The sequence below is a fragment of the Paramisgurnus dabryanus genome, chromosome 20 (assembly GCF_030506205.2).
Source record: "Paramisgurnus dabryanus chromosome 20, PD_genome_1.1, whole genome shotgun sequence".
In the NCBI taxonomy this organism is placed as follows: Eukaryota; Metazoa; Chordata; class Actinopteri; order Cypriniformes; family Cobitidae; genus Paramisgurnus; species Paramisgurnus dabryanus.
The window spans coordinates 32,717,468-32,742,178 of record NC_133356.1 but is presented as its reverse complement, the minus strand read 5'-3'; the positions used below and the strand labels follow the sequence as shown (position 1 = coordinate 32,742,178).

The 24,711-nt window shown below is 37.8% G+C and overlaps 1 protein-coding gene across 1 annotated transcript; it reads right to left on the bottom strand.

The window, feature by feature from the left end:
* Nucleotides 1-89: 89 nt before the first annotated feature.
* Nucleotides 90-23,730, bottom strand: LOC135732013 (serine/threonine-protein phosphatase 4 regulatory subunit 3). Its single transcript, XM_065249922.2, has 16 exons — nt 22,581-23,730; nt 21,065-21,120; nt 20,869-20,967; nt 17,914-18,537; nt 12,303-12,380; nt 12,084-12,200; nt 10,355-10,471; nt 8,703-8,834; nt 8,293-8,389; nt 8,159-8,200; nt 7,919-8,077; nt 2,646-2,815; nt 2,424-2,566; nt 2,204-2,343; nt 1,052-1,218; nt 90-960 (listed from the first exon to the last, which is right to left on the bottom strand). Exons 1-16 carry the CDS (start codon nt 22,720-22,722, stop codon nt 856-858), a joined length of 2,388 nt encoding a protein of 795 aa, XP_065105994.1. The 5' UTR covers nt 22,723-23,730; the 3' UTR covers nt 90-855.
* Nucleotides 23,731-24,711: the final 981 nt, after the last annotated feature.

The window sequence follows — 24,711 nt, the reverse complement described above, 5'->3', positions numbered from 1 at the left end:
CCCCACACCCTCACAAAACATTTTCTCATCGAACTCTGACAAATAACAACTTTCTTCTTGAGCAGCTAGTCAAAAACACGATTCATTAGTTTAATTCAGGACCAAATTTAATCAGAAAACTGTAAAAAATATTAAACTTTTACAAATGCTCTCTAACGGAAATGGTACTAGTAGGAAATTACACAAAAATGAAGAAACAGTTTTTAATATTTAGATCCAAACATTTTAAAAGATGTCAGGTCCAATGTTAAGAAGAATGCAGATCTATGAAAACACTTTCTGTTATCTTATTATTATTTGGATTGAACAGCTCATCTTCTTTCTCTGCTGAAGAACATGACGTGTGATCTGACACATCCTGATGGGAAACACTGGTGCAACCTCTCAAGCCTTCAGAAACAGTTCCAGAAAAATCACATCACATGACTCAGACATCTGCTACTCGGCTGCAAAAAACCCCACTTTACCACAGTTTCATGTTTTAAAAACCAGCGATGTGATGTTTCAGACAGAATTACAGACAACTGATTAAAAGGTTAATAAGGGCCTGCTCTGATGTGCAAAAGACACGACACTGGCAGGGGCTCATTATCAATTAAATAATAAAAACAACACTCAGAACACATCATTAAAAAGTGAAAGGAAAACTACACAGTACTTTCAGGACTGCAAAAGTTGTGCTAATGTCACTCATACAGCCAGTCAGCATTCAGTACTGTGGCTAGTCCTGCTAGCCTGTGTGTGGCTGTCCCGTGAGCCCTGACGCCATGAAGACGACTGCTGCTGCTGCGATTGGAGGTAGGAGATGAGAGACAGCAGTACCATCAGACAAAGAAAACAGGACTGCAGCTGGTCTTATAAACCTAGACGAGGCCGTTTCCGTGGGGACTGCTCCTCTTCATCACTTTCCTCCTTTTCGTCTTCATCATCTGGGTAGTCCACGAGGCCCACTATCCCAGTCTGATAAACACGAGCAGGGTTAGAAGATAAAACACTATTTATGAACATCAAGTATGTCAGTAATACGTCTTTGAGACTATGTGAAGCGTACCTTCGGCGTCTGGCTGGAGGTGGGCGTGGCTGGTTTGGAGCTGTTGGAGGAAGCTGAGGGTGGAGGTTTGGAGCTGTTCGCAGCTCCTGCAGAATGAGAGATGGTAAACTTAAAGCTGCCTGTGGACGTCCGCTTGGGCTGATTCTCTTTGTCTTGACATTCTTTAACTGAAACAAGACACAAAACCCACATAAATGTTTAAAGATCATATCTGCTTGTACGCTAATATTATTATTTAATGACTCTAGTGCTTTATACTTTTAACATGGTTTTGTCTTAAGGGAAATGTTTTGCAATTGCTACAGTCAATCTTGAATGTGTCACACATGAGCCACCACTCTCTACATTAAAGGGGCCATGGCACAAGACTTTTTTAAGATTTAAAATAAATCTTTGGTGTCCCCAGAGTACATATGTCAAGTTTTAGCTCAAAATACCATATAGATAATTTATTATAACATGTTAAAATTGAAACTTTGTAGGTGTGAACAAAAATGTGGCGTTTTGGGTGTGTCCTTTAAAATGCAAATGAGCTGATGAAGTGCAAACACTGATCACCGTGATGGTGGTTTGTTGAAATTAAAACTCAATTGTGCTGTGAATTATTTTCTCTCTGCACTAAATGGCAGTGCTGTGGTTGGATAGTGCAGATTAAGGGGCGGTATTATTATAATAAGAGCTCCTTATGACATCATAAGGAGAGCCAAATTTCAACAACCTTTTTTTCATGTGCTTGCAGAGAATGGTTTACCAAAACTTAGTTACTGGGTTGATCTTTTTCACATTTTCTAGGTTGATAGAAGCACTGAGGACCCAATTATAGCACTTAGACATGGAAAAAGTCAGATTTTAATGCCATGGCCCCTTTAACACATCTGAGTCGTATGATAGATTTATTAAAAGATGCAAAAGCTATTCAGCTTAAGTGAATTGGACACTACACTAAACTCATTGGACCACAGTAAGAACAACAAGTATAATATTTACTCTGTTTCTCAGTTAATCAGCCATCTCTAACATTTTTATTTTTAAATGTTAACAGAACTGAATGTCACGAAAAGTGAAAACGTTTTAGTTACATCATAGAGAAAAGGGAGCAGTTCAATAAAAAGTTCATTGACACCGTTCACTTGATGCCAAATGCAGAAATACCTTTCTCATTCTCCATGTACTTCCCATAATCTGTCTTGCACTTGTCCAAGTCTGCTTCTGCATCCTCTTCTTCTTCTTCCTCATCTTCATTCATCCACATGTCCTTGTCCTCTTCAAATGAGCGAGCGTCCCTGCGATACCTGTAAGACACAAATTCATGAATATGTTTGTTTATGCCGAGTGTAAGAAGCTTCAGTCGGTTTCTGCGGTGGTCGGGCACCTGCTGAATCCTCGACTCTGTTGTCTGTCCTTCTCCTGATCGTATCGGCCCTTCAGACCTTTAAACGTCTGCACGTACTCGATGGACTCCAGCGCTTTGTAGAAGTTGTCGACAATGTGTGCGATCAGAGACTTGATGTCCTCCTGACAATGAAACAAGACTCATCAGACCCGAACAGAACAGAAGTACCAGACATGAGGTTTTTCTGAAAGAATTTCTTACCACTCTGATGAACTCAAAGAGCTCAATGATGGCCGAGTTCAGAAGGTTGTATCTGGACCCGTTGTCTAACAGAGCGTTGATAACCGGCTCGAACAGGTTTCCTCTCATGATGTAGCGGTTATAATACTCATCCTTCAGCCCAATGATTCTTCTCATGAAGCGCAGGACACCTGAACAATCACATAGGATTCATTAGCCTGTACCAGAGTCCTGCTCAAACACGGGTGAACTTCTAATACTTGATGTAACGTGTGGTATAATATTAACGTGTCACTTGCCCCGGAAGTCGGAAATCAATAGGCACGGGTGGACTGCGCGTCTAAAAGCCAAGACCGTTTTAACTTCTGTTCACGCTGATAGGCAGCTGGTTTTAAACCTTCCTGTGCTTATTTGTGTTCACACTCTTAAAAGTTTCTTATTACAGCGCGATTTGTGCATGTAATTTCCGGTTGTGGTTTTAATGACAGGGACATTTTCTTCAGAAAAGCTGTCATTCATCCAATCATTTAAAGCTCATCCCAAACCCCTTAAAGGGTCATTCACATTATAACAAAGTTTTTGTGTGTGCTTAAGTGGCAAACTTGGGAAAAGTAGACAAATTTTGTACTAATCAGATTAAGAGTAAAAATGTATATATAAAAAAAAAACAATTTTTCCCACATTTGTCCTCAACATCACTTGATGGTTAATCCCAGCTCAAGTTCAATCTGATGCCTAATGTTGACTACAGCTGTAGGCAACATCAACCAAAACGTGATAAGACTTTAAAAAAAAACTTTAATTATCTGATGATAATTTATCTGCCTATTTATCTACCTTCTGTATCATTACAGCTCAGTTAACTTTTACAAGCCATATTTAACATCAGTCTCGGTTGCATCAAAGGAGAACTGATCCTTCAGGTTGAGTCTGGTTTCTCTTAAGGTTTATTTCTTCATCTGTTACTGTCACTTTTGGTTTGCTCACTGAGAGACTGCTGACTTGTTTATTTATATTTTAATATATTGGCCATAGACACCTAATGCTAATGGGCATTTTATGGTACGATTAGAAATTTATTTTTTTATTTTCCCCTGGTTTTTAAATATATTTAAACATTTTGATTCATTTCTTTGTAAGCTGGGTATGGCATGTTTGGTTTATTATAATGCCTGTCATCTATAAAACTAAATGATCATCATCTCAGACATAAATAGTATATATTACTTGTGTAGGTTAACCAAATACATTGTATCCTCATCCTCTTAATACAATCATTTACAATCCTATAATTATTTGAAAAGGATAATTTACAATCCTTTAACTTCATGACTCGTTCTAAGCAGAAGTTAAAGTAGTGTTGCATTGGACAGACGACATAAGGCATAAAAGCAATCCACAATAAAACTATTTCATACGTTTAAAATCAATGAAGTGCGTGCTGGTGGCTTACAAACCCTCTTGAATAGTACAGCAAAATCTGTCGTATGGTCCATTTTTTATGAGTATGCGAGGGTCTACTGACCCTATATCCTTCATAGATATAGAAGGATAACATGAGAAGAATTATAATGCAGAGTAAGGCACTATCTTTGTAAAAATGCTTTTTTTATCCCTTTAACAGTTAACTATTGGTCATATCTTATACACATACTTCTTTAACTCTTCCACGCCAGCATTTTTTTTAAAAAGTTGCCAGCACCAGCATTTTTATGATTTTCACAAAAGTTTAACCCTTGTATTGTGTTTGATTTTTGTGAGTATTTTGATTGAGCCTAATTGGATTCAATTCCCTAAATATCACATTGTGAAAAACAAGAAGGAATTAGCTATGAACAAGATTAGTATATGTTACAGATTACAAACACTTAATACTAAAACGTATTTATCAATGTATGATAACAGGTACTTGAAATTTAACCTCTGAATTTAACCCATCTAGTGAATAGTGAACACATGCACTGCAAGTCATGAACACACACCCAGAGCAGTGGGCGGCTATCACTGCAGCGCCCGGGGAGCAACTGCGGTTAAGGTGCCTTGCTCAAGGGCACCACAGTTATAAGCCTGACACACTAACCATTAGACCCAAATGGATCAATCAACTTGACTTGGGTTAAATGCGAACAATCTAATGGATGTTTAAAGTAGTTGGCTGTCTTTATAAAGGCTGATCACAGGAGCCGATCACATGAGGCAAAACTCGCTGTTAGATGTTATGTTTAATGTTATGCAGCGGCATGCAGACTTGAGAGGTGAATGACATCAAAGTATCGCTAGAGCAATTCAAAGCATATGGAGCAGTCTGAACTGAAATAGTTTGCCAGTCTGAAACTCATGATTTTATGTCATACGCCTGTTGGTCAGCAAAGCGCTGCATAAAGTCAAACACTTACTTCACTACATACGGCAGAGTCTGCAGCTACCCCCTTTGTTTTTATGCATTTTGAGATTTTTTATATACACTAAAACAGGAAGTGCACACTGCAGGGTTATTAAAGGGAATAGTTCACCCCAAAATCATTATTTACTCACCCTCATGTTGTTCTTTTATTCTGTTGAACACAAAAAAAGATATTTTGATAAATGATGGTAAACACATAGTTGACGGAACCCATTGACTTTCATATTCTTAGTTTTTTTTCTACTATGGATCTAAATAGGCACTGTTCCAACTATGTGATTAATGACAGAATTTTCATTTTGAGGTGAACTATCCTTTTTATGAACCATTTTTTACGAGAGTCTGTCTGTCTGCCTGATGAAAAATACATTTAAAACATGTTTATGTCAAGAGTATGCAGTTAAAATTAGCATCCCTGATGATTTCTTTTATTCACCCGTAATTAATCAAACTTTATTTTTTTAAACACCCTACCTAATCCCACTGATTATCCACAGCACCCACGGATATACTCATGGCTCGAGCATCATTGTTCTGCCCCCAAGACAGCGCCCAGCAGGTCATCACTGATATCAGAGGCCCCTCCTTTAGCAAATAGTGTGCTAACCGAGTCTGCTGGTCATTTGCGTTCTTACTGGGCAAGATTTTACATGACCATTACCGCGGGTCGCCCTTCATCACTGCGATTGAGCTGCTGTGGTGCGGTGGTCATGACAACCGTCCTAGGTGGCATGATGTGTGAAAGGGCACTTTGATGTTTGACATTCTTTGACATGCCTTAATTACCCCAGATGAGAGCAGAGACTGCGTTTACATTTTGCATTAACATGCGATCTCGGTGATCCGTTCACGCAGATCCGATCATCCGTATATCAGGACACGGCGCGTTTACATTTGTCACATAAATGTGGCTTCTGTATTTGGATGTGTGATCGGATCCCGTTCAGGGAGACGCGCGCTGGGTGGATAGCTGTCAATCACGGATGGCTACAGCTGTCTTTAGCCACATGATTGTCGCGGGAACCGCAATCCCGTATTGTACCGTGTTACTGAGAAGCAAACAGCAGAGAATAACTAGAAAAACCCAAAAACCGTGATGTTCACATTTTAAGCTTTATTTTTTTTATCTTTAAAGGCTTTATCTTTGTTTATCTGCAACGTCCCCACCAGGGTGCACGTTTCAGCCGATGTAACGTTACCTGAACTTGACTTTCACCCGCATGCTTTTCATCAACAACAAAATCCGTGTGAAACGCATTAGGAAGACCATCCCGACTTTTTAGTCTGAATTCATCCGTTTTTGATTTATGATTTACGAATATGATTTAACTAAAACAGCTAACAATTTCCTAAATTTCCTGTCATGTCTACCTCTATAGTGCGTATAGTAATGTAATTTACAAACACATTTATAAGTAACTTACTTTGTATAAAACCAACATTGAATAAATGTATTAAGTTAAAGTTATTATGGTTTGTAAGTGTTTTCAAGTAACTTAAAATGTGTTAAATGAGATAGAAACTGCTGACTGACCAGAAAGAAGCACAACATTCACGTTGATATGTTGCCATGGAAACTCAAACATTATAATGATTTATTCAATTCTGCCATTAAATATTAAATCACTCCATAAATAGTGGAAACATGTTAAACACATGACTGAATAAGTTACATACAGTCAGTAGCGTTAAAATGCGTTTGTATAGACCAATTTAGAGTAGACGTCACAGTTACGTCACTGCAAGCTGCGCGCGCAATGCGGTTGCAGAAAAACAGTGGAAATGAATTAGACACGAGTGAAAAGAGCAAGATAACTCACTGGAAAATGTCCGGTTGTGCTGTTAAGTGTCAGAATAAGAATGCCAAAAAAGATGGCTTTCATTTTTATAGAATACCATCGTCAAATACATCATTTGAATATAAACGTAGGTGTTTATGATTACAATAAGCCCTTATACGGACAGAATGGAGCGAGGAAATCATCTGGAAATCTTTTAATAATTAGAATAGAAAATAAGTAGAGAAGATGTCCGGTGTTCTGTCGAAGTCTGTTCCCTCCATGTGTTTCTTATAGCGCTTTTATCATGTTACAATTATAATTTATTAAGGAAGAAATAATAAAAAACAGGAAAATTATGAAATATTTAATAAACGCTATTATATATAATACATGATAGTATTGCTTTTACATGTACTTTAGCGATTCAGACTGTAAAAATATTTGATTTAGCAAAAAAGAACAATACATATACATTACATACATGCATATCAGTAGCCAAGCCATTTAAACTTTTGATCTATCTAAAAAAATAAACGTAATGTGATTAAAACGCTATAAGAAACATTGCACTAAAGGGAAACATAAAGGAATCAGACTTCGACAGAACACCGGATCCATAAAAATCACGGTTTAATGCTAAAACACTTCACAACCCTACTGCGCAGCAGTCACTTTCTGCAACCAGTTTGGCTCCGCCCACAAAAAACGTCATCTCTGTTTGCAAACACGAAATTGGTCTATATCGATTTATTTCAAGATACGTTTAAGCGTAGCTAGCATTTCTCCACAAATATAAATGCGTCTCTCGCCTGCGCTCCATGACATAACGTCCTTTATTTTTGACAGCTGTCAGTGAGAGGAGATGATAGTGGGCGGGGATTTTGTGTGACGTTGGCCTGCAAATGCAGATACGATGGCTGGATTGTGTTTACATTACACTGAGATCCGATCACAAAGCGTCCTCGACTACCTCTGCATCAGGACACACAGATCGGATAACATTCTGAACACAAACGCGTTTACACTTGTCTTTTCAATGTGTATGTGGAGAACATCCGGATACAGGTCGCATGTTAATGCCAAGTGTAAACGCAGCCAGAGATACTCACACAATGCGAGGAAGGTGTGTTTGGAGTTCATGAGTGTCAACACTCTCCTCAACAGGTCTTTGTTCATGATGTAGATCTTGATATGGTACGTGTGGTGCTCCACACAGAAGGTCAGAAGCTCCAGGATCAGAGCCAGAAGCTGAGCCGTCTGGAAATTATCTGAGAGACAGAACAGCCCAGATGACAAACCCATAGACACACAGGTAAAATGAGTCAAGTGTAAAGTCAGATGATGTTTACCTGGACAAACAGGATTGACTTTAGTGGATCCCTCAGTCAAATCTGTGATAAGGGTTTAAATGAGACATCCGTTATATAATGGCGGATGGTTGTATTTGATTGGTTGTATTTATTTTGTGTAATGCAGGTCTTACCAGCGCTCTCCTCAGTGGTGATGGCCAGCAGTGGAGCTGTGAGCACTTGCATGCAGTTCTTATAGAAGAAACTCAGAAACTCGCCTTTCTCAGTCTTCTGTAAACACAAACCTATATGTTACTCATCACTGACTGCTAGTGTGTTAACTCTTTCCCTGCCATTGACGAGTATCGCCTCAATTAAGAGAAAATATTTCCCTGCCAATGACGCTTTCCTGATGAGTTTTTACAGTAAATCTGCTATTATCCACCAGATGGTGCTTTTACCCACTTTATAAAAAACTGAGGCAAACATTTATTTTTTAGGATATTTGATGTAGTGATGTGCCACTCTGAATTAAGAAAAATTTGATACTTCAATTAAAATACTAAATAGATTCTAAAATAAGGTAACGAACAGACACACTCACGTTGGCTGGAGCGAGCATGTTTTCCGGGTCGATGAGAGTCCGCAGCAGACCCATGAGCTGCACAGCACCGCCGAGCTCAGGGTCTGAATCACAGATCATCTGCTTTATTACCACATTAATCAGCAGAACATCCTAAACACAAAGCAAAACATAAGCACATTCAAATGCTACTGATATAAAATCACAACATGTTTCAGTTTTACAAGCCTTCTGCCTAAGCTTAAATGGATACCGAAACTAACCAGATTTTTTGTCATCATCATACAGTCAACGTGTCATACTTACATCTAGTGACGCAATAAAATGAAAATTATGGGCTGAAACCAATACTGAAAATTGGCCAAACGTGACTTTAAAGTGACACTTTTTCGTTTTTCAACCTTCATTATATATTTTCAAGACCCTTGAGATGGTACATCGACTTAAAATAGGTTGAATGGCATGTCCACCATAGCCTGACGAGGTCTGTATCACTTTTACTTGTACTTTTAAACTTGGGGTTTCACATATCAAAAAACTACAAAAATCTGCTTTACGGCATACGTCATTTTCTCCACTTCCTCAAATTCGGACGTGAGAGCGCAACTAGTTATTTTTCTGATGTTTTTGTTTTTGAAGCAGCAACTAAGAAAAAGAAACCTAAGGTTTTGTCGGAGGAGACCAGAAAGAGAAAAGGGGAGAGAGACAGAATAAAAAGAAGGACGAGGATCAATTATATTGGGCCAGCGTTCGCTCGCTGGCGTGAACTAAAGGAGGAGGAGGAGGGGTTTCTGACCGATGCTGACTTGGCCCTCATGATTTTGTACTAGTAAGTAATGTTAATGCTTGCATATATAAGTCTTGTCTGGGGTCTGAACACAATTTTTTTTATGTGAATTTTACTGGAGGCTACTTGGAGAGTTTAAAGAGAGACTTACATCACGTGATATTGTGGTGCCGTGGTGGCGTCATGGACCTACGACACGGGCGAGCCAGGTTCGATTCCCCATTAAAGGCAATATTTTTTTAAATATAAACTTTAACCAAGCGACCACCGTTACAACTGGTTTTGTTAACGTGATCTACGCGATCTTTTGGCTTTTGAAAAAAATAAAACCCATTAAATTATATTCATATGACATGCTGGAAGGCAGACTTTGTGACCTAAAGAGTTGTCTTCTTTTACTTTGCGACAGTGCTGCGGCACCTGTGGCCTCTAGGGGTGCTAGACTTGAAAAATACATGTCTAGCACCCCCTAGTGGCCAAAAAGATCAGTGATGTGCCTTTAAAAATTGTTGTATAATTGTATTAATTTTAGACTTTTTCAGTTTTATTAATTAAATTAATCTGAGTTGGACTACAACACAAAAGGAGTGGAAGAGTACAGTAAATTCATACTAGGGATGCACAATCTTGATTATTCATATTCATGGCCGATTCCGATTTTTTTTACAAGCAAACTGGCCGATTCCGAACCATACAAATTACATGTGCGGTCATTTGCAGCAGAAAGAAGAAGAAATAAAGATTATGAAGGAGGAAATGGTTGGAGAGACTCCTCCCCGAACTTCCAGCTGTCCTATATGTTGCTCTCTCATTGGCTGTAGGTCATCGATGATGTTATTTTCAGTCAAAACACATTTCACACTGCATGATTTTGAATCCTACTTACATCATCAGCTTGCTGTGGCTCCTGCATGATAAATTCTCGGACCATAGATGGACTGAACTCCACCAGATATGAGAAGATATCAGTGGCGGCAGCCTTCACCTGTACATCATCCATACCCTAACACACAACAACACACCTTCATGACACCTTTATATATATTCTCATATGTAAACAGATGTGTGCATTACAAATATTACAGACACAAGAGCACAGAATAAACACACACGCAAAGTGCAGATCATTTTGACAAACAACTTATATTGCAAAACATTTTAAGCAGAAATGTCACTTAAATTTAAATCTCAATGAGATTATCCGGTTAAATAAAATAAATAAAAACATTTTAAGAACAGTTGAAAGAAAAGTTAAGTCTGATTTATCTTTTGGAAACTTTGATGGCACTCAAATCAGAATAAGCATGCAAGGTGTGCGAGTAATCTAAAAATAGTTTGTACAAATTTTATGTAATAAAGCCCTATTCGGATGGTAATTGTTTCTCTTGGGTAAGATATTTACAGTGGGTAGTTAGGGATTATATTGCCATCCAAATCCAAAATGTCAGCGTTTTTCTCCGACCACTCGCGTAAAAATGTACGGCCAAATTACCTAATGTTTATTTACAAACACCAAGGTTTTGTGGTCATTTAATTGCTGTCCGAATCCAGATCTCTTAATTTATCTCTTTCCCCGCCATTGACGAGATATCTCGTCAATTAAGAGAAAACGCTTCCCCGCCAATGACGAGATTTTCCGTCTTTCCGCAATACCGCTATTATCCACCAGGTGGCGCACTTCCGAACTTTTTAAAACCGGAAGTATTGCCCTATGGCAAGCTGCTGCATGTCCGTGTCTGTTTTAAAGATCGCTCTGAATGGGATCTCTATGAAAAGTCCGTCATAAAAATGGAATTATCTCTGCTTTTTGCTCAAAATATGGTGTTTTTGCAGAAACCTACCCATATTCAAAAGCTGATTGCAAAAGAACCACTAAAGGTAGGATGAAACGGTTTTTTTTGTTTGAAAGCAGAGGGTCTGTTCTTTCATTTGGTATATTGTATGTTTATATATTTAAAGAAGAACATTTTCTGGAAGGCATTAAACTTCGGTGAAAATCATGAAAAACGCTGGCGCTGGCTGGCAACTTTTTTAAAAAACGCTGGCGGTGAAAGAGTTATAAAATGGGATCAATCCAAAAGTCATTCTGCACATCTTTTAGACCACTGAAAAGTAGCGTATGGTCACACGCTTCGTGTTTATTTTGCATCAATAAAGCGGCTTTCTTTGCAAGCATGTTAAATGGGCATAAATTGTCTTCTATAGTGAGTGGGAGCTGATATAAATAAAGGGAAGAAAATCACAAAAACATTTAAAATGTCTACTATCCGCAACAAGTGCTACACACAATTTTAATATTTATTCAATTACACAACAGTATAATCAAATATCCCGGTCAATGATCGTGTTATTAACAACACGTGCAGCGCATTTCCAGGTGTTAGGAATTATAAACGTATGCATCCACCGCAAATTTATCTTTATCCGAATGCATGAGTTTTATCACGGAGGAAGCATGCAAATATATTTTTACAGACATCCTCATGAGAAACAATTACTGTCCAAATAGGGCTTATGTCTGGTTTTATTTTGTACTGTAAAAAACGTATCGCTGTTAACTTCTAGTTGTTTTTTTGGCCTAAACCTATTTAAGTGCTTAAACTTATTTAACTCACCATAACAATTTCTAGTGCAGGTAAAATTCCAAGATTTGCCAGCGTTTTGAAAAAAGCATCCCTGTTTTGTGGTTGCAGTGTCTGTGAGAATGCACAGAACTCTTTAAAAAAGTTGACCTGCAAAGGTGAAACACAAAGAAGATGATGAACGTGAGAAATAAAGCTCTGTGAAAATCATCACGTGGGTCTCCGTGTGTGTTTGTTTGTTGTATGATGTACCAGCTCTCTTCTCTTATTCTCCTCTGTGGCTTCATCAGTCAGCTGAGCAAACACCTCCGTTAAAAATTTCTCGTCCTCCTGAGCCAGACAAACAACAATCATTTAAGACAAAACCTGACATTTTATATGCAACAAAACAAATAACCTTACACAAAACATATGCTATGACAGAAATGCAAGGAAAGCATTTGGGTACAAGGAGTAAATTGGCCATATTTTCTTTTATGGCTTTTTTATTTAACCAGGAAGGTCTCATTGAGATATAGTTTCTCTTCTACCAGGGTGTCCTGGACAAGATAGGCAGCACAGGACAACACAAATTACAAAAACAATACACAATATCACTCAAATAAAAACAAATACAGATATATAATAAATCAAATCTAAGAAAGTACAAACACTAATCAGTTATTAAAACATGTACAGTACACGTTTCATAAAAATATAAACAAGTGGCAGACATATACGCACATGCATTCATGTTTCATATCCTTTTCTGTAGTAGCATTTATTTGGTAAAAGTAACTTCTTATCCCTGTTACAGGAGATTTACGTATACTCAAGAGTTGTGTATTCTCAGAAATGCGTGTACAAAAATTTTAATAAAGCTTAAATGTTTTTAGAAGCGATGTCCTTTCTCCATCTGGTTGGTTTTATTGCTTCTGGTTTGTGCATTTTAATTCACAGAATTCCTACAAAGTATGTTGTCTCTCTGTGTCCTTTTTGCAACATCAATAACGCATACATGTTTCCCTTAGGGGTGGGCAATACAGCCTCAAAATTATATCATGATATTTTAAGAAGTTTTGCATTAATGATATTTATGACTGTATAAAAAATTATGGAAAAGGAAGGGCATTTTCCATCCAATGAGCTGTCATTGACGGCAAACTACCTAATTCGAAGTTTAAATCCATTGTCTTAAGGTGGCAGAAGCAGCATTAAAATGCAATAGTAGTGACACAATCACACAGTATGAGTCAAATGTAAACAAACCATAAAATAGGGATGAAATGGTATACAAATTTTACATCACTTTGACATGACACTACCATAGTTTTTTTACAGATCCCACCCAGTAACTTAAGTAATTAGCTAACGATCTAAAAGATTTCACATGTGCGTGCACTTTTGTTCGCATAAACATCTAATAAATAACATTAACATTAATCGTGGCACATTTGCGGTCGTGAGATAAATGTTTATTCAGTTCAGATAAAACACATGGACTATGGTCTGTATGTTGTGATGAATCGGGTGTACTTTAGGACCCAGTAGTGAACGATGCGCTCGCACCAGCCGCTGGAGAAACAAACAGGGTAAAACGGAGCTTTAAACTCATCAGATCACATAATTTAATGGAAAATTAATAGAAAAGATGGATCTGTCTAATTAAATATTAAGTAAACGTGCGTCACTACAAGTAGAATGTAGGGATGCTAAACAATTAATCGCGATTAATCGTTGGCAGAATAAAAGTTTTTGTTTACATCACATATGTGTGTAAACTGTGTATAATAAATATGTATATATATATATAAATATGAACACATTCATGTATAATTTTAAGGGAAAAAAATTATATATTAAGCATTTATATTTATATATAATATAAATTATACATAAATATACAAATGTATATACACATGTAAACATTTATAAAACATATACATGCATGTGTGTACATTTATTTATACAAAGTTATTATACACAGTTCACACACATATATGATGTAAACAAAAACTTTTATTCTGCTAACGATTAATCGCGATTAATCGTTAAGCATCCCTAGTAGAATGTAAACATTTTTTAGATTTAAATTCAGTCAGTAAAGTAAGTTCCTGTCTTGACAGTAGTACCGTGTTTTCCATATATAACACCTTAACTCCTTAACACTTCAGTTTAACAGTAAAACTTAGGTAATTAGCACAGCGATGCTCGGTTGAGTCATTAGTTTACTTTTTGGCCGCACATCACCCACTGCTAGTATCTCCCACTCGCTGCTCTTGCTCTCAGGTCTTGTGGTTGTTGCTCTGCGCGTTAGGAAACATAAATGCGTCATAGGTCATCGCATCGGTATATCATTGATATGACCTTTTTTATCATGAAAAAAATTATACCGGTATTAGCGTGAACGGTATGATATGGCACTGTAGTTTCCTCATCTAAAACAGAAAACATGAGTATAGTCTCATATTTTTCTGATGATTGGCCTCACTCATCAAGGGTTTAGGACAAAAATAATAATAAAATAATAAATAAAATGGTAATTTATCTGTGTTAATTCATTCTCTAAGTATCTATATTTGGAGTTATGACTGAAAATGTCACATCCATAAAGCTGGAATTGCCATATGGTTATTGTGTTTGTACTGTTTCTGTCTTTGTTGAGAAGAACGAGCATATTGACTAATGATGGATCAATCATTATTTTTCTTTTCTTTCTTATTTTTTATGCAAATGAGCAGATTCCAATATTTTTCCTTTAAGCCAGGAGTGGGAAACCCTGGGTCCTGGAGGGCCACTGTCCTGCAGAGTTTAATTTCAACCCTAACCAAACACACCTGAATTTCATTTCCAAGTAATCCTGAAGACTTGAATTTGATTTTTCAGATGTTTTTTTAATTAGGGTTAGAACTAAACTCTGCAGGACAGTGGCCCTCCAGGACCAGGGTTCCCCAACTCTGCTTTAAGCACCAGACAAGAAAGACGTTTATTAAGTTTATACTTATTTGTTTACAAGTAAGATGTTTATTTGCTTGTTAACAGGCTCAAATAGTCTTTGAAAAATTTGGAGCTTTTTAAAATTAAAACAGACAAAACTGCATCTTAAAGGGGACTTATCATTGAAAATGTGACTTTTTGCGAAAAAGTAAATGCTGTCAAGACAGAAAAATGTGCATTAGGGTGGTCCTTATTTTTCAACTTTTAAATGTTCATGCTCTCACCCCACCAATATGTTTGAATAAATTAATTAAAAAATTGAGCACAATTTTTGTAATATTAATTAATATTTAGAGGTTGCTCAAGACCTTTGAAGTTTAACACTTTCTAGCATGTATAATTGTTTAATAATATATACTTATGGCAGCAATGGACTTACTTGACAATTTTAGTTGTGATATGTCTTTCAAGGCAAGAAAGCTTCAATGTAAATGAAGCACAATAGACAATATACACTGAGACAATGGCTGAAACAACACGAAACAAATCTGCTATATGGTAACTGGGATCAGAAGAGACTGAAATAACTGGAACAAAGCTACCCCTCCAAGAAGCAAGTTTTATGTGTGTTTTTAAATGGTACAGTTTTTGCAAAAATATGTGATTTTGGAAATATTCAAAGGCTTTGAGCAACCTCTAGATATTGTAGGAACAATTCAAAATTTTGCACAGTGTGTTTTTATTGATATCCTAACACATTTAGGGGGTGAGAGAGTTTGACCCATTATAAGGACCACCATAATGTGCATGAAATATACTAAAGAGAAGAAAGTTGCTACGTTATCGACTGTAAGAAGACAAAGCCAGTGCGGTAACATTTTAGAGTTGTCCTTATGCCCCATTCAGACAGCAGTAGCAGTCTCATTCATTTCAATGGAAACCTGGCGACTTCCGGCGACACGAGCGAAAATGACCGTTGGCGACTGTATGGGATGCGAGATAGTAAAGAAAAGTTTAACTTTATGCAAATGTCGAGCGACTTTCGGGAGCGACTACCAATGAGAACAAAGCAGTGGAGTTCACGTCATCCTTCTCTCGTCAGTTACTGGCGTGGATGGTACTCATTTGTTTATGACAAGCAGATTTAGAAACGCCTCGTTGAAAGAGACGGGCGACACACAGCAATAACGTCGCCGGCTGTCTGAACGAGGGGTTACACGGAGCCCCTGATGGCACATGCTTAATGAGTAGGGTTAAGTTTAAGTTAAATTGGTATTGAAACCAGGAACTGATACCAAAGTAAAACCTTTGACAAACAAAATACCAGCAGAAAACATCAGTCGATCTGATTAAAAGCGCATATTTTTCATCTCTGACGGTAGATGACACTTATACAGTGGTGACCAGCATTACCCAGAAAACATAGCAGCCATTAGGGCTGGGCCGGTTTTGATTTTTTCTTACCGCGGTCGGTAATCAACAAATTCCCACGGTTTTGCGGTTTATTGGCAAGACAACCAGTTAAATAACATGCATGATTTATTTATCTTTAATACAAAACATGTGCAAATTCCTTAAGGAAGATGTAAAGTGAATATTATTTCCTCCCACATTTCTTCAATTTCAACGTTCAACAACTTGAACAATTAATATTATTAGTTTTTAAAAAATGTTAACGCATTGTGCGTGTCTACACGTGCCTAAAGACATTTCGCCACTTTTCTATCCTTAATTTATGAATGGCCTGTAAATGACGCAAATTATTGCTGCCCTGACGGTCTGGTAAAATCACCATTTGAATGAGAAATCACTTGTACTGCATATGTGTCCGTGCTTGAGTATTGCTGGGAAGCTGCACGGAGACGCGTGTTTGTGCGCAAGATGACGCGGTCCGTCTCTGTCTCGCGCGCGCCCGGGCAGTCCGCGTCTGTCCTACCATAAACATCTGTATTTTTTCCACAAACGGAGAAAGAAGACGCAAAAGCAAAACTTTTTGAAATGTGTCCTGCTTTAGAAATGGCCACTGTTGTAGGCTAGATGAAAAAGAGAAATCTAACCTCTTTGGATATTAATCCTCGGACTGATCGCGTGCTCTATGTTGCGTGACAATTTAATAATGTATGAAACCTGATTCTGTTGTTGATCTGTTGCGGCTGTTTGCACGTTCAAATTAAATAAAATGTTTATATTGCTTTTACTGAGTCATAGACAACGTCACCTGTATTTCTACTCAATGACAATTTAATATTAAAAATCATATCAGTTAACGGGAAATGTTCAGTTAACAAGCTGTGGTTGTTAACAAGCTGCGTGTATAACATCCCCACATATACACACAAGTGCAAGCCAATGTTTCAAGTGTATTTTTTTTTGCGGTTATGACGGTCAGGAGCTCAGACCCGCGGCATGGGTCACGTGACCGCGGTATGGCGGTAATTCGGTTACCGCCCCAGGCCTAGCAGCCATGTGTGCTTATAAACAGCACTTAATCAGGCATTATACAGAGATCAGAAAATGCAATCAAAACTTTTCTCAAGACAATTTAATTGTCAAACCCTTGGTTGTTATAAGATTTTTTTAGGAAGTTTGCCCAACCCCTAACACAAAAAATAATACTTGCCTTTCGACTGCCACGAATGCATCTACAAAACATACGAGAACGGAGTTTAAACATGAACCCCAGACCACAGATTTCGGTGCGGATACCTGGTAAACACTGTTATGTTAAAAAAAACTCTCTCAAAACAAAACAAAAGGTGTGTTGGACTTTATGCAGTGATGTGTTGACCAATTGGGGCCTAACTAGAAGTGAATACATACTGAATCAAAATTTATGTCCAACTTCCAATTTCACCTTTTTTCCAACATTATTTGGTGCAAATATGGCCTATCAAAACTATCAAAAGTGACAAACACAGTTACACCCTTAGTGACTGAGGACACGCACCTGGAGCATGCTGACAATCTCCACCTTATTGAAGAAGATGAACGAGGTTAACGTGGACAGGAAGTTCTCCTCAAAGACAGACGGTGTGGGCAGTATGATGTCTTGAATGTACTGTACTCGATACGTTTGGTGAATCTTCTGTCGGAGGTCCAAGTCTGTGATGGGGATTACCTCTTTGAATTTTGCCGTCTTCGTGAGGAACTCCCTATGTCTCTTGGGCTGAACCAGTGCCGGGTCATATTCCAAACAGCCCACCACATCCATAATGCAGTCATCTGAAAACATGAGCTCGAATAGGGTGGCTTTGTTTAGGAAGAGCACACCACGCACAATCTCGTACAGATGATGCAGCTCTTCTCTATGGTCCGAGTCCTCGCACACCCTGAAGAGCTGAAGCAACTTCTTCATGTATCCCGTGCTCATCAGGGCAAGAGCCAGCTTTTCCCGTCGGATGGGCGACGACAGCACAGACGTCACCAGCTCGGCAATCTCCTCTAGCCGGCTCATCTCACATGGTGGAAGCTCCACTAAATGACTGGTCTCTGGGATCTCCTCGAAACGCTCCTCCTCAGATTCATCAATAGGGTCTTGAGTGATCTCCACGGATGGATCTTTTCCCTGCACCTGAACACAAGCAAAAATACAATTACATTCCAAATTCTAATTTTTGTCGTCATCAGCCTTCAATGTGAGCCATCCATTAACCTGACAAACGTTTAATATAACATGTGATGCAATGCACGGGTTATTGTGACCCCAGAAGGAATACCATCATTTGATTCAACTTACTGTTAAAAGCTTAATTTCCACCACGCTAATGGCAAACACAAACTTTTTGACCAATCATGCCTTTCTTTCTTTTTTTAACGCCATACCAGCTTCTAAGGCTATATTCATGGCGAGAATAAAGTATAATTAAATCAAAGGAAGATTAAAAAAGATGTTTAAAATTTATTTCCTCTAGAAATCTTAAAACCATGTTTGGGCTCACTTGATTAAAAACCTTTTCAAAAGTATCAACAGAGTAAAAACGGTTTGACCAATCATGTCATCTCCACCACGTCCTTAAAATATGATACTTAGCATTCGATTGATTAAAGCTGTGTGTGCACTATAACGTGCCCAATGGTTTACAATCTGCAGTGAATACTTAATTCTGATTGGCCAGTGACAACATTCCAAAGTCTGTTATTCCCAGCAAACAACTGCCTGAAATAATAACAAAGCCTCATCCTGGTACTGTGAGTCATCTTGACAGGTGCAGTTTGATATTAACATTTAAATATATATGGAATAAAATATACAACTTTTATTTATAAGTGACTGAACAAAATTACATGTATGTCTCTACATTAACAACTTTGTGTCTTGGCCTAAAGTCGTTTTTTGTTGTGTGTGAGGTGCGCATTTTTTATTAAATCAATGTTTTGTGTGCATAAATTCACTCGTGTGTTGAGAAGCCTTGTAATAAGCAGGATAATATCCATCTAGTTGGCTGTCATCTGAAGTAAATCCCTTTACCCTGTAGGGCTGTCAAATTTTAATTCGAATTTCGAATATTCGTCGAATGTAAAAAAATATGCATATTCGAACGTAAAACTTTGCATTCGAATTTGACCTGTGTCAGGAAGCTCACGCAACGTGATATAATGCATAACTGACGCGGATTGTTATACAGAGTGTTAGCGGCTCAGCCAACTATGCGGAGCAAGCCAGCGTTATTCATTTGAAAAATAGCAAGAAAAGACAGTGGGGATTACGAGTCGGACAGAATAAATATTAAAAGGGCTGTGTGATGCTGCTTTGGTTTTTGGAGCATCAACTGGAATTCAACCGCAAAGTGAAACTAACTGAGATGAATTATTGTCGTCTGCTTCTAAATGCAGTTTTAAAGTTTAAAATAACTGATCAACACGAAAGTGCCATAATACAGCTGCTTGTTTAGCAACATTAAAACCATATATGCATCTACAGAGTCCACACCGCATATGAGAGAGTTGCAATGTAACGCCGCGGTGGCTTTATTTTAACTGACTGGAAACTTGACTTTCACCTGGACATTTGATAATATGCAAGTTTTTCATCAACATTATCTGCGTGAAATATTAACATGATGATCATCTGCCAACTCGACTGTTTCAGCACGTCCTCTATTAATTACGGAGAGTCTGCTTTATTAACGGCTTCGCTCTGCGCGTTAAGTTAAACATTTCTGTTCTGTACTTTATTACTCGCTTATATTTCTACATATTTTCAACCAAGGAACACACAAAATATTATATAAGTTGTTGTGAAAAGCGTTTAAGCTCGACCAAATTTAAATGACTAATGATCTTTTTCACTTATTTTGGCTTAAATAAAGATTAATTCGTTTTCATACTTTATTAGAAACACGTTAATTTATCTACTTATATAAAATGCCCTATATTAATATGCATTGTCTATGTATGGCATTCGTTTTGTACATTTACAGGTGCACAACTATACTGGTTAATTTTGATTTCATTAGTAGTGTTTATAACAATCGTTTTAACAAAAAATAAGCTGTGCATGATTATATTATTGGGGCTTTGTGCTGCGCCCTCTTGTGGGCTTTTAGGAGTATTTTCTCCAAGATAAAGTAGGTCTTTATAATTCGAATATAATTCAAATTTTATTATTTTTCAAGGACGAATTTCGAATGTACTTGTTCAGCCATTTTGACAGCCCTATTACCCTGTGGGTAGTTAATCTGCAATAAAAACTGTCTAGCTGTACATTATCAATTACATAACAGACACCAGAACATTGCAAACGACCAATCAGAATCAAGAATTCCAAGAATTTGTTTTTGTTATAATTCTTAAATTGCTGGTTAATGATTGCTCGGGTCAACTGTCTACATCTCTTTTTGTGATCAAAAATTAACAAAGTGAAGTCAATCAACTCATGATAATGTTTGTAAAGTGAAAGAACCTGACAGATCTTCTCCCAGATTTCATCACAGCCAGCTTTCTCTTGAAAACTCAGTGCCAGATCGTACGTTTCCGCTTCAGACCAAACAATGAGTGTGTCCTGAGGAGGTATACATCATAACATAGCTTTAAAGACTTTTACTTATAGATTTAACACTCTATAACTGTGTGTAGGATTGAGGGATGCTCGTGCTCACCTGTTGTTTCTGATAAGCAGTGGTGGGATTAATTTTAGACTCCAGTAATAATGATCCTACAATAGACCCAAAAACACATCAACAAATGCCCAAACATTTACTGCAACTTCAACCGCTTATTGGTTAATTATACTTGACACTGATTATTTATGAGATGTACATTGACTAAAAGCAGTTTAAAAATTAAAGTAAGTATGATGTTATGGTAACTAGGGGTGTAACAGTTCTCTGTAAAAAAAAACTGAACCATGCCGTTTCACCTTTCTCAGATTGGAAACCGCGTTTCATCAACACATCTATAATGAAAGTTTTGGTGAAATAACAAAAACAACCGAAGCTCTGCTAACCACTGCTCGTGACTGTACTGAAGAAACAGATCACCTGTGTCTCACGTCCTTTACAGTAGAGCTGTCCAGTCAACTGTGCTGATGACCATGCACTTGACCGATACATTTGCTGTCTGGTGGCACATAGTAATGAATTTCAAAATAAAACTGCGGACATTGTTCAGCACAAGTCCTTCGTGCTACTGTATAACATTAGACATAGTTTTCGAGTCCGGTCGAGAGATTACGTGCGAGCGCAGGTAACCCCAAAACAATTTTAAAAATTAAACCTCCAATACTACACCGTGCTAATTCAGACTGTATAATAATACTAGCAGACATGCTATATGTTTATCTTGCCATTTCTTAATACAATGAAGCCCTTCAGCAGTAGAGGATGCGGTTTTAACTTTTGAAACACTAGACAGCACTTTACTTCACCTTATGTACTTCGTATACAGCGATTGTACGATGAAACTCACATCAAAACGAGAACGAACTGACAAATGCACAGAACCTGACATTTCCACACTCATGGCAACTGGAAGTAACTTCAGGTGATTTTATATTATTTTGGATTGTAAAATGATAAGTTATTTGTTACAAACATGCCTTGTTTAAATCTGCTCATCTGGTGAAAAAGAGATTTTAAAAGCACTTTGTTTATGGGAAAGCTCAGATCTAGTTGTTTACAACTTAAAGACTGTTTTGTTTATTTGGCAGTAGGTTTTTCTATACAATGCCAATGCCGAACCGTACCAAAACCATGACCATAAAACTTTGATACGAACCGCAATGTGAGCAGTGGGAACAGTTACACCCCTAATAGTAAACCATCCTTGGAATGACTCTTCTGCATTCGGATGGTGGTCTTTGATGTTATTTATTTCAGGACAAAAATGCATATGAGTAATGTCTGCAACGAAACTTTACCACTACATCAATATATTTTTTTACTAAATGTGTGAATTTCATTCAAATCTTTCAAAAACCTCATGCCTATTTGTGAGTGAATTATGAATAAACAAGGTGTAAAAAAACAATTACTGCAATTAACTATGATATACCGTATTATTATGTATCATGCATACTTTGGGTATTATCTCATCAACACAGCTCTCTAGATAAGGACTATAACATATGTGGTTAATGTTTATAGCAGTGAATGTGATTATGGTTGTGAATCCTACCATCGGTTTCAGCAGTGACGGTTAGTGATGTGTCCTTCAGGGTCTCCTCATAAGAGCAGGACACATGTCCAGTACCTCTGTCCTCCCATTGTCTGTCCTCATTCAGAGTATAGACTTTCACACGACGACGAGTGTCACTCATCTTCAAGACACTAAACTTAACAGTGACAGCCTTCAAACTCGTTTGTGTGTCATATTTAGTCTAACGGACTAAACTAACGCGAGCATACTTCCAACTCTATTATCGATTTTATTTACCACAGATAACCAGCAGTCTAATGCTATAACACCAGCAGCCGTTAAACTATATTATCGGTGTTATTTACAACAGAAAACAGCATTGAACTATCACCGTCATCACTTTTATACACAAAGCTGGCTCTCAGTCAACTAAACCCCAATAAACACACAACAAATCCAACTAGTTTAACTCGGTAAAAAACATCCACTCACTCAATAACGTTAACAGTTTACCTCAAGATCTTTCTGATCTACGGAGTGCAAAACTTCATGAAAACCCACCTGCCGACTCTTCACCTCAAATAACAGACACTTTACCTGACTGACGTAAAAAAATCAACGACACCGACATTTAAATCCTCTTTAACTGAACTAAACCGTGGTAGTTTACCTCGAATAAGCCCGAGTCCGACACACAAACTGATTAAGTAAATAAAAGCGGCTGAAAACTCGATCACTTATCCACACACAGAACCTCACATAATGCTCTTAAATGTCTCATGTAGACGGGCGTTTAAGTCTCTTGCTTTGTTTTATTATCATCACACTGTTTCTGACTGCCAGCGTTTGTCTATCTGCCGATCGCCGCCATCTTGTGTTTCCTGCACCTGATCGTCGGCTCGTGTGATGCCGCGGGGTTTCCGCGCACGGGCTACGGCAGCCGCGTCAGGACACGCGCACACTACCATGGTGACCAACAATACCGTGAAGCACTCGTCGCTTTTGCAGGCTGCATTTGTCATAACATTTCAGAAGTAAGGTTAAAGTTGATCATAATCAGTTAAACGTGAATGGTTGTAATATGCTTATGACTTGCGAATGTAATGCTAATTTAATTTAAATAAACCAGGCTTGACGATGTATTCAGCATGCAAATGCGATGCGACCTCCGGTGGCTGCAGCTTTCAGATTGAGAAACGGGTTGCCAACTACAGCGACAATCATGGAAAAGAAGGGATTGAGGCCCCTGACCAATTGTCTCCTATTACCAAATTACTAATTGTACACCGAATTGTCACTTCTGAATGCATATTTTTTAACCCTGAAACCCAAAATTAATTAGTGTAACGTAACATTGTTTTCTTGCTGGGAAATATTTTTTGAAAAAAAAAAAAAAAAAGAAACATCTTGGTTACGTGGCCTTTTAGAGTTTTTATTTTATTTGTAAATTCTCGGCTTTTGTCAGACAACCAAACAAGTATGACATAGTAGCTGTGTCTCATTTCATTTAATTTCGAAGGTTGTTGTATCCTTACGAGGATTCATCTACAGAGAGTCCTTAACCAGAGACGTCCTTAGGACACACGGGCAGGAAAGGAAACAGGAAGTATCACCTTGCTATGCCAACACGTTCACGGCAGCGTCGTATCGCTGTAAATGAATGAGTTAATACACATTTTTTTTTTATATAAATTTGGAAATAAATGTCACATGAAAATGTGGTTGTGTTTTATGTGGGTAATGCTTAAGGCGAATGCACAACAGAAATGCAAAGAAGGAGGAACCAAATTTATCAGGTTTTACCGGAGATTTAACGCAAGTTAAATAGGGTAATGAGGCGAAAATTTTTTACAATCTGATTGAACTGTTCGTCTTACTAAAGTCCGAAATCTGTGTGCGTTTTGGGACCTGGAGTCAGAAGAGCTCTCTCTCTCTCTCTCCCTCCCTACACCATTTTTTCAAAAGGCTACTCTTTCTACACCATAGACTAGACTAGTTCGTAAGTACGGTTTGAATGACAATAACGGGCAACTTGCCTTAGCTTGTTTGTCCATTTAAAAAAAGTGATTTATTTATGTTCTCTATTATGATTGAATTATTAAATGAATAAATGATTCATCCATTCATTTTAAGTGGCACATACTGCTGTGTGGTCAGAGCAGACATTACA

Bases quoted from the DNA above. Each gene is read 5' to 3' on its own strand.
- LOC135732013 (XM_065249922.2), bottom strand. From the start codon at position 22,722: ATGAGTGACACTCGTCGTCGTGTGAAAGTCTATACTCTGAATGAGGAC. The intron at 1,219-2,203 runs GTATTTCTGCAT...GTCTTGTTTCAG, and splicing joins GTACATGGAGAATGAGAAAG to TTAAAGAATGTCAAGACAAA. The intron at 961-1,051 runs GTACGCTTCACA...CGTGTTTATCAG, and splicing joins CCTCCAGCCAGACGCCGAAG to ACTGGGATAGTGGGCCTCGT.